A 23,272-nucleotide genomic window follows, 5' to 3' on the forward strand; every position below is an offset into this window, starting at 1 on the left:
AGCAAGGAAAGAATGGGAAAATATGTTCAAAGTGTTAAGTGAAAAACAGTTTCAACCAAGAATATTATACCCAGTAAGATTATCTTTCATATGGAAAGGAAGAATAAAAACATTTTCAGATAAATAAGACTTGAAAGAATTTGCCGGTAGCAAAAGCACTCTTCAAGAAATTCTGAAAGGAGTGCTTGACCAGTGAAACTAAAGACACATACAGAAATAAGAGGCAACCAAGAAAATGATCAATTTAATGCTAGCGACAGGAAATAATATAAATGTAAACAAACTTTTCTTCCTTCCTGACCCTTCTTGAATTGGAAATATTTGGGAGTATTCTTATTTTGTGGCAGAAAGGTTATTTGCATAAGTTCAGTAATGCTTGTTGTATTGACTCAGAAATTGGAAATACTCATATTGGACAGGGCTTTGACTGGAATGTCATATCTGAAGATTAATCAGAGAACTATGGAACTAAGGTGGATCTCAATTAAACTAACAGAATCTCTTAGAAAGATGGCCCAGTACCATAAATAGTTCTGCCTGGCAGAGAGGATTAGAGAAGATATATGAAAGAATTATAACGTAAAATAACCTGGACTTTTCCAGCCCAGCATTGTAGTCAGTAGAGACTGCAAAAGAGAAACCACACCAGAGAATTATTTTGAGAAAGATTTTGAAGGAAGAAAAAGAGACTGATCTTTGCTAGCAGATGGTATATCACAGAATACACTTGGGCAGGGCTGAATTGAGAAGGTTTATGTGTGACTTGTGTGCTGGGCATTTGCTTTTCAACAATTTGAGTAGTTGACATGTAAATATTTTCTCAAAAATATTTAAAACCATACTGTTTTTGTTGTTATAGAGTCACCAAAAAATTATACAAAATTATAAGAAATATTTTGAACATTAACTTTAAAATTCAGTATTTAAAAAAAATTTTTTTTTTGGAGAGGTTTTCGCTATAGGGCGCGTGCGCTCACCCGACAGACAGACAGAGAGAGACATAGAGACAGAAAGCGAGAAATCACCCCCCGGGGGGATGGTCACGCTGCAATCCCTTCTCCTCCATTCTCCTCTCAGGATCTTGGGCACGCATGCACACGGGCCCGGCATGAGTTCCAAGCCACCGGGTCCAGGACGCAAACCGCGGTCGACTACGTGGGAGTCCAGCGACATAGCCATTACGCTAACTGCTGGTTCCCAGTATTTTGAAATTTTGAAAGTTGTTTATTAACTTTCAAGACTGTGGAGTAAAAGTTAAAATTTTTTGATATGCAAAGTAAATGTTTGTGAAAAATGTAAAAAAAAATTAAAAAAAGAAGAACAATGGAAAAAAAAATGCATCATGACTTTTCTGATGACCCAATATATTCTCCCACTCCGAAGGTTGTCTTCTTATTCTAATTATTATTCTTTCCTATTGTCTTAACAGGAATATTTTACCTAACACAAAATAAATCTAAGTTTGATTTTTATTACCTCAACTTAGCTGTTTCTTAGCTGATTGAAATAATTTTCTAAGAGTCTCTTTATAAAAACAAATGAACAACCCCTTGCATCTCTGTCCTTAGGACAACAAAAAGTATTTGTTTTGCTATTTCCTTGAACATTAACACTAATACCACAAAATAAAATTTGCCCTATCATTAATTAATCTGTTGCTGATCTTCCAAACTCATAGTTCTTAATCCCTCAAAACTCCTGCCTTTGGACTATTATACACCAATTATTAAATTTATATTTTGCTGTTAATTTGAATAAGGTTAACCATTAATTGGATGGAATTTAGTTATGGCAGACCACATAAATCTGCCTCATATCACTCAGTAATAATCATTTTGCTTTCTCCTAATAGTCTTTTTTTCTTATTCTCTTTGATTTAAACTGCAGGTCTAGAAATGTACATTTGTTTATCGTCACAGTACACCCGCACAACAGGGTAAAGGGCTCAAATATTGCAGGATAAGATTATTAATAAGATTCTGCATCCTGAACTGTCCATGGCTTTGCCCTTTCAGCATACATTTACTCCACTGTTTTCATAAGTGCTATTAGAAAAGTTTTAGCATTTATAGAATTGAAGTCTGTCCATTTTGACAAATTTTAAATTCCTTTATAGAAATATAAAGATCCTGTTCAAAACTGCTAGTTTATCTTAAGACCTCTAGTTTGACAAATGAAATAGAAAAGCCTATGGTTATTGTGTCTATGAGTTATGGATAGAGTCATATAAATTTGTGAGTTCCTGTATACAAATTTATCTTCTTATTTCAGTGCTGCTTTATTATAAACAAAATTTAAAAGCTCTAACTCCTAAACAGATACTTTTGTCTAGGAAATTCATGTCATGACTACTTTTGTCAGGTGATAGAAAAAGCCAATAAGTGACAATGATTGTGAATTGGAGTAAAGGTGAAAACATTTTTATCATTCACCTCATGATAGCAATCTGTCAAAACATGATAAAATGGAACTAAAGAAATCAGGTACTGCCATTACTTTATACATTCAGCAATCACTATTGATTACCTATTACATTCTTAATAGTAAACAAAGTCTATGAGAGGAATGGGACATGGTTTAAACGGGTTTTACAAAAGTAAATTCATCATGAAATAGAATGACATCTTCTACTGCGTTTGATTTTTAATGCATATCGAAAAAATAAAGTGTCATAGTCTTTAAGGAGAATTTTTAACATTCTCTCTGAAGATCACTAAATTTGTTACTTTTATAAAATATCAAAGTTTTCAGAACAGAGAGACATGAGAGGAGGCTGAGCAGAAAACTGTAATATGGCTAGACCCTGTCTTAAAAAATAAAATTAAGGGACTGGTAGATGATGCAATGGTTGCATTGCTAGATTCCCATGTAGTCGACCATGCAGTTCAAGTCCTGGACCTAGTGGCTTAAAACACGCTATGTGCATGCACGCCCAAAATCATGAGAGGAGAATGTAGGAGAAGGGGTTGCAATGTGGCCACTCCCCTGCGGGGTGATTTCTCACTTTCTGTCTCTCTTTCTCCCTCTGTCTCTCCGGCAAGCACATGTGCCCTATAGCAAAAATCTCTCAAATATAAATTAACAAATATTTTAAAAACACAGTTAAGTACTTCTTATTTCATGTTGCATTTCTTTCACAGCTCTTTGTTGCAGAGGGCCCTTTTTTTTTTTTTTTTGAATTATTTCAAAAGCAAATTAAGCATCCATCCCCATGTCCACCCAAGGGGGCAAAATCCCAAATTTAACCAGAATTGACTAGTGACTGAATGGAAATCTGTGTTTGGGTGACAGAATTTACTCTTTACTTAATAGATTATGTAGAAGTCTGAAGAGTTCTGGAGGAGAGATCAGAGTAATGGGGGCAGGGAACTGAGATTTGGTTGTAGGTATTTACCAACTGGTATGGATATTCATAAAAAAATACATAATATAAGAAAACTATGCATGGTTTTTTTTTTCTTTTTTAAGAAAACATTTTTGCCATAGGGCACATGCATTCACTAGAGAGAGGCAGAGAGAGAGGAAAAGTGAAAAATTACCTTCCAGGAGGATAACAATGCTGCAATCCCTCCTCCTCTTGGGATTTTCGGCATGCACACAAATGTGCCTGGTGTGTTTTTCAGTAGACCGGCCAGGACTCAAATCAAGCAGTCAAAGATATGGGACCTAGTACCTTAACCGCCATGCCACCTGCTGGCCAACAGTGGATTTAAAAAAATTTTTTTTCATCAAACTTGTACTTTAATTTTACTTTTCCATGAAATTTTTGAAGTTCCCTTTTATTTCAGCTACTGGTAAGATCAACCTCATGTCAGTAAGAGGTTTGTTCAGTCAAGCACCTACCACCCTACACCTAACCCGACCTAACAAAGTTGGTAGTGATAGTAATTAACTCAAACATATTTTCTTGTGGGGTGAGCTTCATTTTTTTCTCTGGCAAAGTATTATAAAATTGCAAAATAGTAAATTTGCCATATTTTTCTTGTCCTGTAGTAAGGCACAAAGATTAAAAGATGCCTTATGGATGAGATCACTTCTCTTAGATGTTGCCTTATAAGATCAAAATGGTTCAAGCTTTACATATACTCCTAGACCAAGTTCATGAGGCTTTCTAGTTACAATTCAAGAAGGCAGTTTATCATTTACTTTTTGTTCAATAGATATTTATAGAGGAACTTTTGTGAGTCGGACTTTGTTCTGGAGAGTCACCAGTGAGCAAGTTAGGAGAAGGGGAAAAAGAAAAACAAAATAAAAAAAAACCTCTGCACTTATAGTCTACCCTAGTGGTAGCATAAAATGCACAAGATAAGTAGGTCAACTGTAATTTAATGTGTAGTATATTAGTTATTAAATGCTGATCATAGAAATAAAGATGGGAAGAAATGCTGAGAGTTGGAGAGGAGTTCACTGGAAAGGTGACATTTTGATTGAGCAGCCCTGTAGCAAAGTGGTTAAGCACTATGCCTCAGGATCCAGATACTACACAGCCAACCATGGTTTGAATCTTAACGCTGGCAGATTGAAAAATATGACAGGCACATGAGCATGCACGCCCTCAACCCTTATGGGACGAAGAAATGGAAGAAAGGGGATTGTAACATGACCATGCCAATTGGGAGGTACCTTGTCTCCCTGCCTCTCCCTGTCCCAACGCATGCACAATAGTGCATATGGCTTCTGACAATAAAAAGAGGAAAAGGTGACATTTGAGAAATTACCTGATGAGAATGAAGAAGTAAGACATTGAGTTACCAGAAGAGAGAGCATTCTAGGCCAGGGAATAGCAAGTGTGAGGTGGGCGGAGAGCTCTCCTGCATGTTTGAAGAGCAGCAAAATGAACACCATGGCCAGAATGGAATACTCAGAGGAAAGGAGGTGGTCACAGACATCTAGGAACCAGACCATCACTGGTAGTTTCCTTATGGAGGAAACTGCTCATGGGTTTTGAACAAAGTGACCTGACCTGACCTATATATTTTAACAGAATTCTTTTTGCTGCTATGTTGAAAAAGAACTATAGAGAAGCAATGTAGGAGCAGAAGCCAATTAGGTTTTTATGATAATGCAGACTCTGTGGTAGGAATCCACATGGTGCTTAATTCCTTTTAAAGGACGGAACAAAAGGGTGGACTCAACATGGGTGTGAGCAAGATTAAGGGCAAATGGAAAGATGACTGCTCTTTACTGGGACAGGAAAGACCAAGGAGAACAGCACAATTCGAGGGGAGGGTGTTATTAAAGGGGGGTGATCAGACTTCAGTTTTAGACATGAAAATTGAAGTGACCTTGGATATTAAATGGAGATCACAGTAGAGGTCCAAGATGGAGACATGAGTTTGGGATTCATCAGCATACAAACAATACTTTAAACCATGAAAATAGGTGAGATCACCAAGAGAGTGAGTGGAAATCCTAAAGACAATATTTCCAGAGACTGAGCTCTGTATCATACCAGTGTTAGTCAGGATATGAAAAGTAATGAACAAAAGAAACAGGCAGACAGTACAATTGGGAAGAGTAAGGTATATGGTTTCCTGGAAGTAAGAAAAAGTAAGCATTTTAGAAGGGTGGATAACTGTATTTGGTGCTAACAGGTCCAATAAGTGAGGTTTTTAGAAGTGGCCACAGGGGACCAGCAGTTAACGTAATGGCTATGTTGCTGGACTCCCATGTAGTCGACCACGGTTCGAGTCCCGGACCCGGTAGTTTAAACTCACGCCGGGTGCGTGTACATATGTGCTCAAGATCCCAAGAGGAAAATGGAGGAGAAGGGATTGCAGCATGGCCATCCCCCCTGGGAAGGTGATTTCTCACTTTCTGTCTCTTTGTCTCTCTCTGTCAGAGACAGACCCCCTAAAGGGGAAACCCCTCCAAAAAAAAAAAAAAAAGAAGAAGAAAAAAAAAAGTGGCCACAGATTGATTAATAGTCGAGATCATTGGAGACTTTGTTAGTTTTGATGGATCAAGGATTAGGAAAATGTTAATAGGAAAGGCTCAAGTGGGAAAAGAGCAATTAGAGACACAGAATAGGAACAAGTCTTAAGAAGTTTAGTTATAAAGGAGAAGAGTAAAAGTGATGTGGCAATTGACTGGAAGGCACCTGCCAGCCTGCACAGGCAAGATTGTGTGACGGTCTGCCGACAGGCATGGATCATGGGTGTGAGCAGTAGCTGTTTGTAGAGAGTTACTGCGAAGAACCTTGCTTGGGTAGACTTACAGATTTTTGAAATGTTTTCTTGCTCATGAAAAGAGAAATTAACAAGCCAGCTAGTACTATTAAAAATAGTCTCCCCCTTTTCATTTTTTCCTCCATTAGGAGATTTTTGCTATAGGGTGTCTGTGCTCACTGGAGACACAGAGAGAGAAAAAGTGAGAATCTACTGCCTAGGGAGGATGACTATGCCGCAGTCCCTTTTCCTCCATTCTCTTCTTGGGATTTTGTGCACACTTGCACATGTGCCTTGTAGATACTAGAGACAGTATAGAAGGGGGTGGGTCTGGGACACGAACTGCAGTTGGCCATATAGGAGTGCAGCACCTTAACTACAATGCTACCTGCTGCCTCCACCTCCCTTTTCATACTTTACATCCAATAATTTCTCTAGAGTAGTCTTTTTCTTTTCTTTCTTTCTTTTTTTTTTTTTTTTGGAGAGATTTTTGCTATAGGGCTCATGCGCTCGCCAGACAGACAGAGAGAGACATAGAGACAGAAAGCGAGAAATCACCCCCCAGAGGGGATGGCCATGCCGCAATCCCTTCTCCTCAATTCTCCTCTCGGGATCTTGGGCACGCACGCACACGCGCCCAGCGTGAGTTTTAAGCCACCCAGTCCAGGACGCGAACCGCAGTCGACTACATGGGAGTCCAGCGACATAGCCATTACGCTAACTGCTGGTTCCTAAGAGTAGTCTTTGGAAGGAATTTTTTTTTCTTTAATGCCACAGTGTGCATGCATATAAGAGAGATATAGAAACAGAACACACTCCCAATCCAGCCTGTGATCACTTTTCACAAAAATGATCACTTGACTGTGCAGTGATCATTTTTACTCCGTCTTGTATTGTGGCTCAGAATTTTACCATGGTCAGCCATGGGAGATCTAGTTCCCTCTGTATAGTGCTTAACTGCTGTGCTATAAGGCTGACCCAAAACTAAATTTTTAACTACACTACTTATGAATCCTCTGCATTATAGTTAGATGCTGGCATGTCAGTCTCCTATCCTAAGTAAATTTATTAAGGGTTGTATTTTTTTTTTTTTTACAATTTTTTTTGGATAGTAGTCCTATCATTTTTCTTTTCATTTAAAAATTAATCACTATACATCTTTACAATGTACAATATGGATTTCCCGACAAGAATACAATACATATTAGTCAAGTCAGAGATATTACCGTATACATTTCCATCAACAAGTAAATTTTCATTTTTGTGTCTGCTGAAGTTTGTTTGATCCCCTACTAACTATCCCCCTATTATCCACCCCCTTCTATACTGTCTCTAGTATCTCTAGTTGACTTCCCTGCAATTATACCTTCCAGTCTTTCTGTTGAAGCTATAGAGTGTAGATATTCAGTATATATTAAATAGGGACATACAATACCTGTCTTTCATAGTCTGGCTTGCATCATCATTTAGGATTAAATCTTCCATATTTGCCCACTTTTTATCAAATGCCAGGATCCTATTAGTTTGTTTTTTGGGGTTTTGTTGTTGTTGTTGTTTTTGTTTTTTTGATCAAGTGGTATTCCATAGTGTTTATGTGCCACATTTTTTCAATATACTCAGCTATCCTTGGACATTTGAGTTGATTCCATGTCCTAGCTATTGTAAATAATGCTGCAATAAATACTGATGTGCAAGTGCTTTTCGTAGTGTTTTCCTATCCTTCAGGTGGAATTCCTGGATTGTATGGTAATTCTATTTATAGGTTTTTGAGGAAGCTCCATATTGTTCTCTACTATGGCTGTAATAATTTACATTCCCAACAATGGTATAGGAGTGTTCCTTTTTTCATCATAGCCTCACTACCATTTATGATTTTTCATTTTTCTAATCTTAGTCATTCCATCTTGGGTTAAGTGTTATCTCATTGTGCTTTGGTTTACATTTCCCATACATAAGAGATGTTGAGCATTTGTTCATATGTTTTTTGACCATTCGTTTGTCTTCCATAAATAGTTGTCTGTCCAGTCCTTATGCCATTTTTAGTTGGATTTTTTTTTTTTTTTTTTGTGAGGAGATGGGGAAGGGAGTGGCTAATCTGCTGGAGTTCCCTGTGTATTCTTGTTACCAGTCCCTTATCTGAGGCATAGTTTGCAAGTATATTCTCCCATTGTCAGGATAGTCTCTCTACTCTAATTATTGTTTCTTTTGCTGTGTAGGAGCTTTTCAGCCTTATGTAGTCTCCCTTGACTGTTTTGGGGATTATTGCTTGTGCTCTGTGGGTCATATGTAAGAAGACTCTATCGGGGCAGGTGGTATGGTAGTTAAGGGTGCTAGACTCCCACATAGCCAACTGTGGTTTGAGTCCCAAACCTGGTAGCTTACTTTCTCGCTCCCCCCGCCCCTTCTCTCTCTCTGTCCCTGTCTGGTCAAATATAAATAAATAAATAAATAAATGTATATTTTTTTAAAAAAGAAATCTTCGTTTAGTTTAATTTCTCCAAGAGTCTAGTCAAATAATAATAAATAAATAAGTAAAGTTAAATAAATATACATATTTTTTAAGACAAGGAAGTCTTTGCCTACTTCAATGTCTCCAAGAGTTCTTCTGTGTTTTCTACCAGTACTTTTATAGTTTGAGGGTTCATGTTTAGATCTTTGATCCATTTTGAGTTGATTTTTTTTAATGATTAGAGATAGGGGTCCATCTTAATTTTTTTGCAGGTGGATATCTAGTTGTTATAGCACCATTTGGTGGAGAGATTTTCTTTTTCCCCAGGATTATCTTGTTGAGAAGGATCTTTTTTTTTTTTTTTTTTTTTGGAGAGGTTTTTGCTATAGGGCTCATGCACTCGCCAGATAGAGAGAGACAGAGAGACAGAAAACAAGAATCACCCCCCCACGGGGGATGGCCACGCCGCAATCCCTTCTCCTCCATTCTCCTCTTGGGATCTTGGGCATGCACGCACACACGCCCAGCGTGAGTTTTAAGCCACCTGGTCCAGGATGCAAACCGCGGTCGACTACGTGGGAGTCCAGCAACATAGCCATTACGCTAGCTGCTGGTCCCGAGAAGGATCTTATTTTATTCCAGTTTTTATCCATTCCACAGCCAGCTTCTTTACGTGGAAGATATTCCATAAATACTTTTGAATTAATTACTTTTATCTTCTGTTTTGGTATATGATATGTTTGACATAAAGACCAATGTTTTTCTAAAGTTTGTTATTAATTTCTAAATATAGAATGGTGTTTGGTCATTTTGCTTTCCATAGAGACCCTGTGGAGCAGGAATAATGAGAACAGGCTCTCTGCAGCTCAGTAGCACATCTGTAGGGAATTCATCTTTAAGAAGGACAAAACGAAGGGCACCTTCCCCACCCTCCAAACTAGCCCTCCATGAAAGTGATGAAAATAATCATATGACTGGTAATGTGACTTTTCCCATTAACATTGCATTTATATTGTGTTTCATGTGAATATAGATAGTAGAAATTACATAGGATATGTTTTATCTTTTTATTCAATAATGATAATAATACTTGGGCTTTTCGAATAGTTTCTGATTATTCTCCCTCAGCTGTCATTTAAAATCTTCAACATAATGAAATGAAATAAAAACTGCACAGCTCCATTATTCTAAAGTAAACATGTCATAATTGAAAACTTATTCAGAAAGATACTGCTATCCCAGAATTGGCAACATGTAGGAATGGGAATTTAAGAAGATGTTAGTTATTTCACAGCTGGAGTAAAATATCTTCTAGGAAAGTTAAGGCTCATTGCTTTCAAAATTAGATAAAAATAGAAGTTAAACTAGAAAGGAATTGTTTTCTTTGTGTATGTGGCTTGTTTATAAGTTGTACTGCTTTTTTCTTTTAGCCCTTCCATCAGTAGATGGCATTTCTCCTGACAGTGTTTTGGAAGCAAACAGTCCTGAGGGACTGTCCAACTCAGGTATGAGACATTTAACCCACTTTGTGTAATTACTTTTAAAAAAAAAAAAACTTTCTTGAAAATGGGAAATGAATCTACTTATAGAGCACTGTCTATAAGAGAAATACAAATTTTTTTAGCCTGTTTCCCAATTTTTACATCATAAGATAGATTCTCTCCCTGCACTTCCTGGGATTAGAATATAAAACTGGCTAAGATAAAATTTTCAGTTCTGGAATTGTACCTTCAGTACATTCCCTATTTGATCTTCTGTTTTAACTGATGCAATGTCAGGTTAATATGAATTAAGCCCCTTCCTAAGAGTAATGACACATTACAATTAAGTATATGCCTAGGTGTATTCAGAAAAAGATTGACATGAAAGTGTAAGCTACGTTGTTTATAAAGTGGCTCTCAGTATAAATTCAATGTGCAAGGTAGTGCTAATGGTTAAAATTTGTTACCATGGAAATATTTTCTATTACACAGCTCTCTTGGTAGATTCTCCCCAAATAAGTGAAATTCCACTAAAAATAAAATAATTCAATTTTAATACTGCTTTGAATTTTTGTAATAATAGCTAGTAGCTATTATAACAATGATTAAGTTTCTTTATCCTTAGAGTTAATGTTAGGGACAAATGAACATGATCGACTACTAATGTCATATAAAAATAGGATATTATTATGCTGGTATTTTAGTATGGGGATAATTTGATAAGTATGAAGATGGCTTAATATATAGCTCTGCCTAATTTTTATAATTTATATTCACCAATACAGGAAAAGTTTGGGAGCACCCAAATGCTCTTGAAACTTTAATATTTAGGAATTTGAATTTTAACATCTCGTGTAAGAATTTTCCACTCTTCTATTTGTGGTTTAAAATAATTACTATTAGATAACTTGTAATGATTTTTATTAGGTCTTCCTCAGAATAATACAAATAAGACCATTTTATTTCACAAAGGAGATATGTAATGTTACAACTTAAGCTGTATAATGAAATTAGAATATTCTGAAACATTAGAAAAAAGATGTGTCTAATATTCAAACTTCTGTCTAATATTCAAACTTTGCTTGTCATGTTTTTTTTCCTTTTTGCTTCATCATATTAAATGCATGGATAATTGTGAACTAACAAGTGTATTTTTTTCCTAAAATGCTGCTTGATCTCTGCTTGCTTTAACTCTCTTGTCTAAGTACCATTTCCATAGAATCTACTTCTTTGGCAGAAACCTCCCTTGGCCCCGGGTTGCCCGGTCAGGAACCATGCTCTGCGCCTAAGCTGGCAGAGGAAGCCTCTCTCTCTGAGTGCCCTGGGACACCTGAGGCAGCTGTCGCATCATTGACATGTAGGTGTTCAGGCCTCTCCTGGCTACGCTTTTCATAATGCAGATTCAGATGCTATCGAATTAAATTCCTTGCTTGCTGAACCCTTGTGTAAAAGTGTTTTTATAAAGAAATAGGAGATTCCTCCTTTTTTTTGCTTCGTTAAGCAGGCTTAAAAGTAGCTGTTTTTCCTAACCAAATGCATGAATATGACACAGTGTAAGATGAATAAAATTAGCAGTTCTGAAAAATTTCAGCTTCTCTTCATTTTGGCTTTCTACTATTTTGTGTCAAACTGAATTTCACTATTTTCAGTGTATTCCTAAATACATATTATATTTAAAAACATATTCTTTATTGAACTATACTTTGTTATCTACATATGACTTATTTTTATAGTACTGCTTATAATATTTTATTGTTAAATTTTGTGGAATTATTTTGTTATAAGATGGCAAAACATTATAGTTAGGTAATACTAAATTATATCTAATTTTACCCAGTTTTTCAGTGACTTAGAAATAAATCTTTGTCACCTCAAATCAGATGGTTAAAATTATTATTCTGGGGCCAGCAGATGGTGTAATGGTTTCATCGCTGAACTCCCATGTAGTTGACTGTGGTTTGAGTCCTGGACCTGGTGGCTTAAACTTACGTCAGGCACGTGTGTATGCATGCCCAAGATCTCAAAAGGAAAATGGAGGAGGAGAGATTGCAAATTGGCCATCCCGCCTGAGGGAAGATTTCTCACTTTCTGTCTCTGTTGACTACATGGGAGTCCAGTGATATAACCATTATGCCATCTGCTGATCTCAAGGGTTTTTTAATTAAAATTTTTATTTTAGTCAATATTTGCTATATTCAGGGGAACTGAAAGATAAAAATATTATATAAAACTAGGTATGTGTAAAAGAAAGTATCATAATTGTATTTTCAATGGATTTTTTGGGTAATTTTTAAACATATTTCAAAAGTTAAATCTGAAACCTGCTCTAAGATATGAATATACTGTCTATTTTGAAAATGACCATTCCTTGCTTCGAGCTTATGATGCTGAAATATGATTGTGATACAATGTTTGTGAAAGTTTTTCATTGTTCATAGCCCCCACCATAATTTCTCATTGTAGCCTTTAATTCTGACTGACCACCATGCAAATCTGTGAGCATATTCCAAACAAACTTGACTTAATATTTTTCAAAGCTTGAGACATTATTTTTCAAAGCTCATTACATTATTTTACATGAGTGCTCGTGAAACAACAGACTGCAGGGAAGTTCTCTTGGGTGATTAGACTTTTTAAAAAGAATCATTGCGTTGCCTTTTCTAAGACTGTTAATAATAGGAATGCTTTTCAAGATAGTAAAATATATATATTCAAGCAAACCAATATGATGCCTGTAACTACACAGTTATAAAGTACTAGAAAAATAATTTGAAAAGATTTTTTAAAACATGTAGCTCATTCTTCATACATTTATTAATTATGACCAATTTCTTATGCCCTATGCTTAAAGTTGTGTATATCTGAAATACTCATGATAGGCAAGAAAAAATAGGGCTAATGGACAATCATTGGCTAAGTGTTGCCTTAACATAATTTCCAAAAGACCTTACTATTTACTACAAGGTAATTTATAAAACACATTTGCATCTAAACCATCATGGCTATTCAGTTTTTTCATCATACAGTTTTCAAACAATATAAATACACTCTTACTACATAGATACAATATGCTATTGTAGACATATAAGATTGCTGTGCTGGTCCCATAGTCTAGTGGCTAAGAGAACCAGACCCCACATGACCAACTGTGGTTTAATCCTAGTCTCAGTGACTTGAAAAATATTCTGGGCACATGTGCATGCTTGCACCAGATCCCAGGAGGATGGAGAAATGGAAGAGAAGGGATTGCAGTGTGACCACACCCCACCGGGTGGTGCTTTTTTCCTCTCTCTTTGTGTCTCTATTTCTGTCTCTTTGGCAAGTGCTCATGCCCTCTGACAACTTAAGACACATAATTTGCACATTAGCATCTAATGACTGTTTCACATGTCATGATAAAGCAACACTTGCCAAAACATGTATATTTGAAAACTTAAACTTGAAGTCTTTAAAATGTTTTATTAGATAATTTAAATTTTCATTTAAACTTTCCATTTTTTAAAAGAGCACAAATAGCACATTTTTCCATCTATATGCCTTAAGATAAAATTAGAGAAATACATTTTAGGTTCTGTAATTTTAAATAATTCATTAAATTTTGTTGGTGTACTAGTCACTATAATCAAATATTGTAACACCTCTCCTACTTCCCTGGAGTTAAATGAAACTTTGTTCAGATTCTGTTGTGCAAGTTGAAATGTTTAATTTAAATAAGTAAAAATCTGGAACCACATTGTTTTGGTTTAAATTAACAGTCACAGTTAATCTTTGCAATAAATCTGAAATTTAAATGCTTAGCATCTCCCTTGCTCTTTTACTCTATTCGTAAATTGTTGTTGATAGTGAGAAATAATAGCAATATACATTTTTATATGATCAAATATTAACTACAACTATTGAAAAGAAATACACACACACACACACACACACACACATCATACTGATGTGGAATGATACTGAAAATCAATTAAGTGGCAGAAAAAGGCAAAGTGGAAAACACTGGGTATGCAATACTTCCATTTGTATTCAATAAGCAAAACGAAAGAAAAGAGAACAAATGGAAAAGTATGAATATCTGCTTATTCATTATATTTCCTGTCGATATACAGGAAAAGAATGGATAAAGGAAATTCCTTTGGGGAATCAAGTTTTACTGGGTGGGAGTAAAAATTCTTTTTCATTTTTATACTTGTTCTATTTATATATTTTTAAATGATATAAAAGGATTTACATTAGCAGCTGTTAATCTTGTTGCATATTGGAATTACCTGAGGAGCCTTAAATTCCTAGTCCTAACTCTTCAGAGATTCAGATTTAATGGCTATGGAATAGGAGATAATTGTCAACTATAGTCAGTACTGATAACTGTGAGTCAGATTTTATAAGCTTACTTGCAGACCATACAAAATATCCTATTCTTTTAATTTGTATTATTAAAACTGTGCAATTTGCGTTATTACATTATTTTACATGAGTGTAAAAATCATTTGATTGAAAGATATGTTCTTTTTTTAAGTGTATTTCTTCCATAAGAGAAGAAACGCACATGTACTAACTCACATGCAGAGGAACCTCCAACAGGTCCTTACACCACGACCCACCCTAGCCTTAGCCAGGCCAGACTGTGGGTGTGCGCACCTAGTATGTACCACGAGTTCTCGGGATGTAAATACAGGACCTCCCCTTGAGGCTTCAGAATTGCATAGTACCTCATCACCACCATACCGCCACAACGGGCCTGAAAGGTTTATTTGAAATATTGAACATGAAGTTTATGAGATTAAATACCTCATTTCTACCATGAGTAAAACCTAGACTTGATAGCAAATTGTTTTTAGAATTGTATGAATCTGTGATAATCTGTTGATAAGGTAACATGAATGTTCCCTATTAGAAAAACTACTATTATTTTGAACCCAAATTTAAAGGAGTTCAGCTAATTATTATTTTAAAAATTCCTTTCTTGCCAGGATTGCATAGGATAAATGAGGCAAATTAATATTTAGGATTGTATCTGCATTTCTTTGTAGCTGGAATAAGCTCTGATTATAGCCTTGAAGAGATAGATGAAAAGGAAGAACTAAGTGAAGTGCCTAAAGATGAGGCTGAAAATACTTATCTGAAGTCACAAGATATTCCTCTTGTTTCTACCGACATAATAAATACACTGAAAAATGATCCTGACTCAGCCACTGGCAGGGATAACAGAGAATCCTTACAAAACTCCAAGGAAGAAAATCAAGAAACTAGAAATCCGAATGGACAGTAAGTAGTCTGTATATACCAGAGTGTTGGTGGCAGTTTAGTTAACGCTAGTCTTCTGAAATAGAGATCTGATATTTTAAACACAAATATACTCAATCCTTTGGTATAGACTCCATCCCTTTTACCATTATTATAAAAATGTTTATTAATAAACTACCTTTTTATATATAATTATGTTCAAGGAAAATCCAATTGAACAATTCTAATACACCTGTGTTGGATAAACCAATACATGTAATTTGTATGACTACAAAATTAAAGTTTTTGTTTGTGTGTGTATATTTTCCCTGTTACCTATTTAACCTAAATGGAATATTTAGTTTTCAGTTTTCATCAAATGCTTCTAAGAGACTTTCACTGATCAGTGTATGAAAACAATTCTGCATATTAAAGTGCAATGTTATAGCACTACTATCATTTTTACAGGCAACTTCATGATAAACTTTACATTTGATCCTAGGAATTGAAGCTACAGTCTAGTTCATTCGTGCTTAAAGTGCAACATCATGAATAAAGATGAAATCAGCCAAACAAAATAAATCATCTTCACCAGAGGTTTACTATAATTTGCATGTGGTTGTACTCCAAATTAGTCTATCATCAAAAAAAAAAAATCAGCTCAGTCTACTTACTGATTTATATAGTTGATCTTGCCAACTACAAGACTAAAATGTTTCATTTAATTTCCTTTTTCTTTAAAAGGCAACCAAAAATAACAACCTAAAGACTCTGTTTTGGAAGTGTCCATTTAACAATGGTCCTACTTTTTTCCTTTTTATAGGAGCACCACAATGTTTTATACCAACATTTCCTTGCAGCTGTATGTTTTCTTTGCTATTAACTTTGAAATGTCTGTCAGAAAAAGAAGATTATTTTAGTCCATCTGCCTTTGGAAAATTCTGCCTATTTTTATTTTATTTATTTTGGAGAAGTTTTTAGTACAGGGTGCGTGCACTCGCCAGAGAGACAGAGACAGACAGAAAGCCAGTAATCACTCCCCTGAGGGGATGGCCATGCCACAATCCCTTCTCCTCCATTCTCCTCTCAGGATCATGGGCTTGCAGGCACAGGCACCCGGTGTGAGTTTAAGCCACCAGCTCCGGGACTCAAATCGTGGTCAACTACATGGGAGTCCAGCGACATAGCCATTACACTAACTGCTGGCCCCTATTTTTCATCGTGTGCATGTGTATTTTAGTGTTTGTGTGTATGTGTTTAAATAGTATCAGTATGTAACACACTGTCATTCATATCTTCCAGAGATACACACAATATAGTATCTGATACCGGCAATGAAGAAATGGTAGTTGATACTCTAAGGAACTTGAAGTCATTGCACCCAAACCAAGAGAATGGTAAGTAGTATAAAACTGATAGCTAACACTTACACAGTGCTATTAGGGGCCAAGGACCATTCTTAACATTTTATATTATCTCATTTAATCTCATGTATTGATATATTTAATACCTTCCTCATTTATGGATTTTGCGGGTATTATTATTTTTAGGCCATTTAACAGATGGTTGACCCACGAAGATATTAATTCACTCACCTGAGGTCACACACTAACAAATGGTGGATCAAGGACGTCAACTAGGCAGTATTGCTCCAAAGTGTGTGCTTAACTACTGTGTGTATTACTTTGTTGCCGTTAAATCCTAGAGGGTATCTAAATTAGATCTTGGGTCTTAAAGATGCATCCTATGCTAACCAACTTGTGGCCTATTCTCTTTTTCCTTCTTTCTCCCTAGTCCAGGCCTTGTGTATTTCATCTCAAGTTGCTGCCCTTTGGATGAAAATTATTTGCCTGATTTTGAAGGCCTGAGCCACTTAATTATAGAACCTTATTTACCACTATTTCTCAACTTTTAACCACAGATCAAGACAGTTTCTTACTTTTCTTGTGAAATAATTTATTCTGTTTTATCATTAGGTCTATATTCATCTTGTCTTTGCATAGAAGATAGCAATTTTCCGTATACTCCAGCTAGTTGTTTATGCAAATCTTACCACTTTATCTATTTTGATACTTGATAACTAGATACCATATACTTCTATATTCCTGAATTTCCAACGGAATTGGACAGTCTTGGATCAGAGAAATTACATGTGATATTTCATTTGAATTCTTTGTGAGTTCTAGCTGCATTCTGAAATACTTTTAAAATATATATTTAGGAAATGTTCACTTTGTAAGCTAAATAATATGATTAAATGTATATAAAAATTAAAATAAAAAATAATATATATATATATATATGATTAAATTTCAAAAAAACGACCATAGTTCAGGTCCCAGATCTGGTGGCTTGAAACTCACGCTGGACACATGTGTACATGTGTCCAAAATTCCAAGAGAGGAATGGAAGAGAAGGGATTGTGGCATGGCCATCTCCCCTGGGAGATAGGGGGGGTGGTTATTGCTCACTTTCTGTGTCTCTGTCTCTGTTTCTCTGGTAAGTGCACATACCCTATAGCAAAAATCTCTCTCTAATTGTTTTTTTTGGGGGGAACCAGCACTTAGTGTAATGGCTATGTTGCTGGACTCCCACGTAGTTGACCGCGGTTTGCATCCCGGGCCCAGTGGCTTAAAACTCACGGCGGGCGCGTGTGCGTGCATGCCCAAGATCCCGAGAGGAGAATGGAGGAGAAGGGATTGCAGCGTGACCATCCCCCCGGGGGGTGATTTCTCGCTTTCTGTTTCTATGTCTCTCTCTGTCTGGCGAGCGCATGTGCCCTATAGCGAAAACCTCTCCAAAAAAAAAAAAAAAAATTTTTTTTTTAAATAATACTATACAAATAGAAAATCTAGGGAGTGAATGACAAAATTTTGAGGGGGTAGGAAGGAAGTGGCTTAGAAATTTTTGTAGTACAATCTCTTGTGTTAATATATAAAACTAGATTAAGATTCTTAGAAAACATAAGGATATAGTACTTGAATTTGGATAAGATATAAATAATCCCAATGTCACATACCTACACACACATATAGGTTGTCAGGAAAGTCTTGATGTATTTTTCTATGTTTTTCAATGCAAAAATATGTCAGAACATTCCAGACAACCCAATGTATGCACACACACATATATAAAATCAAGTGTCACTTAAAAAGGAGGATATGTTCTAAGAAATGCTTCATTAATTACTATGCAAATATTGTAGAGCATACTTACACAAACCTTGGCAATAGCCTTCTACCTACCTAAACTGTATAGTAATACTCTATTTTGAAGACTACCATCATATATGTGATCTGTCACTGACAAAACATTGCTAAGTGGCATATGGACTGCATATATATCTTACTTTATATGTGTATATGTTGGTTAACTTAAATATATTTGCCTCAAATTTATTTCCTCCATGTTTAATACTATATAGAACAGATCTAGAAGTAAATAATTTCACCATTCTTTTCTTCTTGATTCAAGTTTTCAATGAAGCATGTAACTATGATGAGAATACCATTCCTATTGTGAAATCATGATTTAGAAGTTACTTCCTTATTTTGAAAAATAATGTTCAAATTACATTATTTTTGCTAAGATTTTGTTTTTAAGTTTTTGCTGTAGGGTGCATGCACTCACCAGAGGAGGGTGTTGAGGAGTAATAAATCCTCCCCCCCCCCCGGGGGGATGGACTCTCCACAATCCCATTCCTCCATTCTCCTTTTGGAATTTTGGGCATGCAGACACTCACACTTTACATGTTTTTCAAGTCATCTGGTCTGGGATTTGAACCTCTCAGTCAGCCATGTGGGATCCAGCTGCCTTAACCAAATGCCAGAGGCTGGTCCTATTTTCACTAAGGTTTTGACACCAGATTATCACTAGGGTCATAAATACATTTACAAAATATTTATTTTTATTCACACATTATTTGCAATGACCTTTGCCAACACCAGGTGATTTTGATAAATAATTTCTGTTAAGCAGTTTATTTTGATTTTTTTTTTATTCCTGCCTACCCTGTGTACTTACTTAAATCATTCTTTCATCAGATTTTGGATGTGTCTCAGTGCTGAGTGAAGTCAGAATAGTACAAGAGCTACCTTCTCCCTCTACTGGTCATCCTTAGAAAATGACCTCGTCATTCACACACACACTTGGTTAGTTAGCATTGTTGTCAAATATTTATGAGGATAAATTAGCTTATGAATTCAGTGGTGATTCTAGGTTTCCAGGCCTGCCAATCATTTGGAGTAATTACAAAATGTTGATGGGAAATCAGACAATAGTGAAATGGCTGTAACCCACTGAAAATATGAAAAAATAAAAGTTTAAGTTTCTAAAACCAGTAAGTCAGGGTTTAGTATAGGTGATTTAATGTAAAATATGTTTTCCCCAATTTGCTTTCTTTTAGAAAATGTTAGTATTATGTAAACTGGAAAATACATTCAGTGGAAAATGAGAAGTAGACAAGAGAGAAGGAAGCAGTCAGGTTCATTTCCTACACTAAGAACCATTGCTTAAATTCTTCCCTGCTCATAAAAGTATTTCCAATAGTGCTTTTCATACAAACATCAAAGATATTTATGAACCAAGTAAATTAAGAGAAGAGGCAGAAATATACCTCTTCTATTGTTTCTAATTACATGTGTTCTTAATTTCATAAATCACAAAAGTTAGTAATTATTGGTCATTGAGAATAGAAGTCACTCAGAAGATAAATGTTCTAATGATCAATTGCATCTCATTTGGGAAGACTAAAAACGAGTTCTATTTAAGCATCATATAGTTAATATATCATTTTACAACATAATATAGAATTCTAACTGCCATAACCAAATATTTATACAATTAGGAAGAGTTTAAAAATGGGAAGATGTGTTTTTAATTACCAGAGGGCACATGTATTCACTATACTGAAACAGAGAGAGGAAAAGAAAGGATCCCTCAGTGGAAGGTGATCATGCCACAATCCCTTCTCCATTTCTCCATTTCTCCCTGTTGGGAGTTTGAGCATGCATATGCACACACCTGGCATGTTTTTCAAGCTGCTAGGATTGGGATTCTAACCACATTTGGCCAACATGGGATCCAGCTTTCTTAACCATGAAGCCATGGGATCAGCCAATATAAAGATATTTTTAAAAACAGTTTACAAATTTACCTGACAACCTGATTTCTTTTGTATGTCTATCTTCCTCTTATTATTATTATTTTTTAAATAGAGGAACTATTTCATATAACTCCTTACATTTTAGGTAGCACAGTTGATCTTATCCTCTTATAGATAAAATGTAGGTAGGGAAATTCTTATAGTTAAGAATGGACAATGATAAAACTATAAAGAAATAGTCCCTTTGTAAGTTGACTTCCAAGGCCCACATTTCACTTGTGCTTTGTGCACTATTAATGTATCTGAAAGAGGGGTCACCAGGTTTTGAAGATGACAGCCGGTGATTATGAATGAGAAATGAATCTTCAGGGTATTCAAATAGAGTAGTCCACTATATAAATAACTTAGTTAAATTCCAGGCACATGATGGATACTATAAACTTGTATTTATGTCTAGATTCCTCATCCCCATTCTTTGTCATCTTGTTGACTGAATGATATTATTTTGTTAATCTAAATATTGGCAAATGATTTTCATTTATAGATCTAAATTAGAACCAAAGGGAAAATACAGTACAGAGAAGAAGGAGGTGGTTTTCTACTTGAACTCTGACTCTACAAAAATAAGGATACCTAGGGAACCAGCAGTTAGCGTAATGGCTATGTCGCTGGACTCCCGCATAGTCGACCATGGTTCACGTCCCGAACCCGGTGGCTTAGAATTCATGCCTGGCGCGTGTGCGTGCATGCCCAAGATCCCAAGAGGAGAATGGAGGAGAAGGGATCGCGGCATGACCATCCGCCCTGGGGGGTGATTTCTCGCTTTCTGTCTCTATGTCTCTCTCTATCTGTCCGGAGAGCACACGCACCCTATAGCAAAAACCTCTACACACACACACACACACACACACACACACACACACACACACACACACAAATAAAAAAAAAAACGCACACACACACACACACACACATACACATCAAAAAAAAAAAGGCCCTCTAGTTTTAGCAAGGACATGTAATTAATAAGACCATTTACATTTGTTTTTTTACTTTAATTTTAAAGGTAGTGTTTTCTGTTGTCTGCCTTCATTAAAGCTGACAACACATGCTGAGACTGTTTTCTTTATAATGTTAAGTATGAAATAAAAATATACAACTGTAGATACCAGAGACGGTGTGGGAGAAAGATGGGAAAAGGCAGAAGATGAGAGGTAGGGAATCCAGGGGGTTGAGGGGAAAGAAAACATATACAAAAGAAATGGAAAATTATCTGTTGATGATAACATGTATAGTTATATCCTTGATTGAGCCAATATACAGTGTGTTCTGGATGGAAAATCTCATTTTATATACTATAATGATGTACAGTGAATGAATGCAAATAAATATATTTAAAATAAAATAAAAAATATATACTAGGGCTATGATAAAAACAGCATCAAAATAATAGAGGAAAATAGAACTTTTGATTCTGTCACTTTTTGGGGGATTATTAACAGTGACTGGAATATGAAGCTTTTATTTATAAGGACAGATGTAGATGCTACCTTCTGTGGACTGATAATAAACATCTTAGTAAACATGGGACATAAATTATATATCTAATATAAAATATACATTTTCACCTTTTTGTAACTGGGCAAACAGACTCAAAGGAGTCCATTAAAATGTGGCAATCATACTAGTTAAATCAGGTTTCATTTATTTATTATTTTTTTAGAGAGTTTTTTGCTATAAGGCACATGCACTCACTGTAGAGACAGAGACAGACAGAAAACAAGAAGTCACCCTCCAGGTGAGATGGCCATGCCACAATCCTGTCTCCTCCATTTTCCTCTCAGGAGTTTGGGCATGCACCCATAAGTGCCCAGTGTGTGTTTTAAGTTGTCGGGTCTGGGACTCGAACCATAGGTGACAATGTGGGACTCCAATGACGTAACCATTACACCATCTGCTGGTCCTAGTTAAGCCAGTTTCAGACTCAGGCATCTATCTATCAGTGCAAAGTCTTTGCTGTTTTCTCTGTGTGTCTCCACCTATCATTGCATAACTTGGTAAGCTGAAAATTATCTGTGAATTCAAATCAACACACTTCCGGTTGGGGCACTGAAAACCTGAGGTTTTCTACTTTTTTAATATACTTGGTGGTTTTTTTTTCCCTCTCAATAGTTCATCATGAAAAAACTGTCTTTCCAATGAACACAGAAGATAATATGAAAACTAGAGTAAAGAAAACAGAAGTCAATGTAGGAGGTGTTGCCACAAATAACAATGTGGACATAAAAGTTGACACACTGCCAAACTTTCAAGTATATAAAACTGATCCTGCTGTAAGCTGCAAGGAAAATCATCCATCAGTTTCATCGGGACCAGACCAAAAGCTGAATCAACTCATTGCAGAAAAGATAAAAATGCAAGATGCAGCAATTCAGACAACCCCTTCCTCTAACAGTTTTGGCAAGAATCACCAAGCTAATAATTTGTCTGACTTCAAAGTTGATGAAAGTGTACAAACATTGAATAACAGCAAATCAATTCAACACCCACCCTTTAGTCAGCGAGATTCTGTAGGCACTTCAAGAGAATTCAGGAGTCAGGGTACCTTAAACACACAGTCAGAAGAGCAGCTCCCCAGAAAAGATCCCATTTGTACACATAATGATGATCTTTTGCTTCCTATAGATGGGATTGAGAAAAATTCACCTGCTTCTTACCTAAAGAATCATCCACTTTACAGACAGGACTATAGTCCTAAGCCAAAACCTTCAAATGAAATTACAAGAGAGTATATACCTAAAATCGGAATGACTACTTATAAAATAGTGCCTCCCAAATCTCTGGACAT

General features: G+C 35.9%; 1 protein-coding gene across 5 annotated transcripts in view; it reads left to right on the forward strand.

Annotated features, from left to right (window-relative positions):
• Window positions 1–23,272, forward strand: part of COBLL1 (cordon-bleu WH2 repeat protein like 1) — a 181,945-nt gene that overhangs the window by 143,610 nt on the left and 15,063 nt on the right. For 3 of the 5 annotated variants that reach the window (XM_006160254.3, XM_006160256.3, XM_027776495.1), the window contains 6 exons: window positions 9,440–9,593; window positions 10,047–10,121; window positions 11,335–11,454; window positions 15,128–15,362; window positions 16,623–16,717; window positions 22,597–23,272. In XM_006160254.3, the coding sequence (XP_006160316.1) occupies window positions 9,440–9,593; window positions 10,047–10,121; window positions 11,335–11,454; window positions 15,128–15,362; window positions 16,623–16,717; window positions 22,597–23,272 (1,355 nt within the window). The remainder of the gene's footprint in view (window positions 1–9,439; window positions 9,594–10,046; window positions 10,122–11,334; window positions 11,455–15,127; window positions 15,363–16,622; window positions 16,718–22,596) is intronic. The other 2 variants (XM_006160257.3, XM_006160258.3) reach the window with 1 other exon arrangement.

The sequence above is a fragment of the Tupaia chinensis genome, unplaced genomic scaffold, assembly GCF_000334495.1.
Source record: "Tupaia chinensis unplaced genomic scaffold, TupChi_1.0 Scaffold000674_1, whole genome shotgun sequence".
NCBI classification, from domain to species: domain Eukaryota; kingdom Metazoa; phylum Chordata; class Mammalia; order Scandentia; family Tupaiidae; genus Tupaia; species Tupaia belangeri.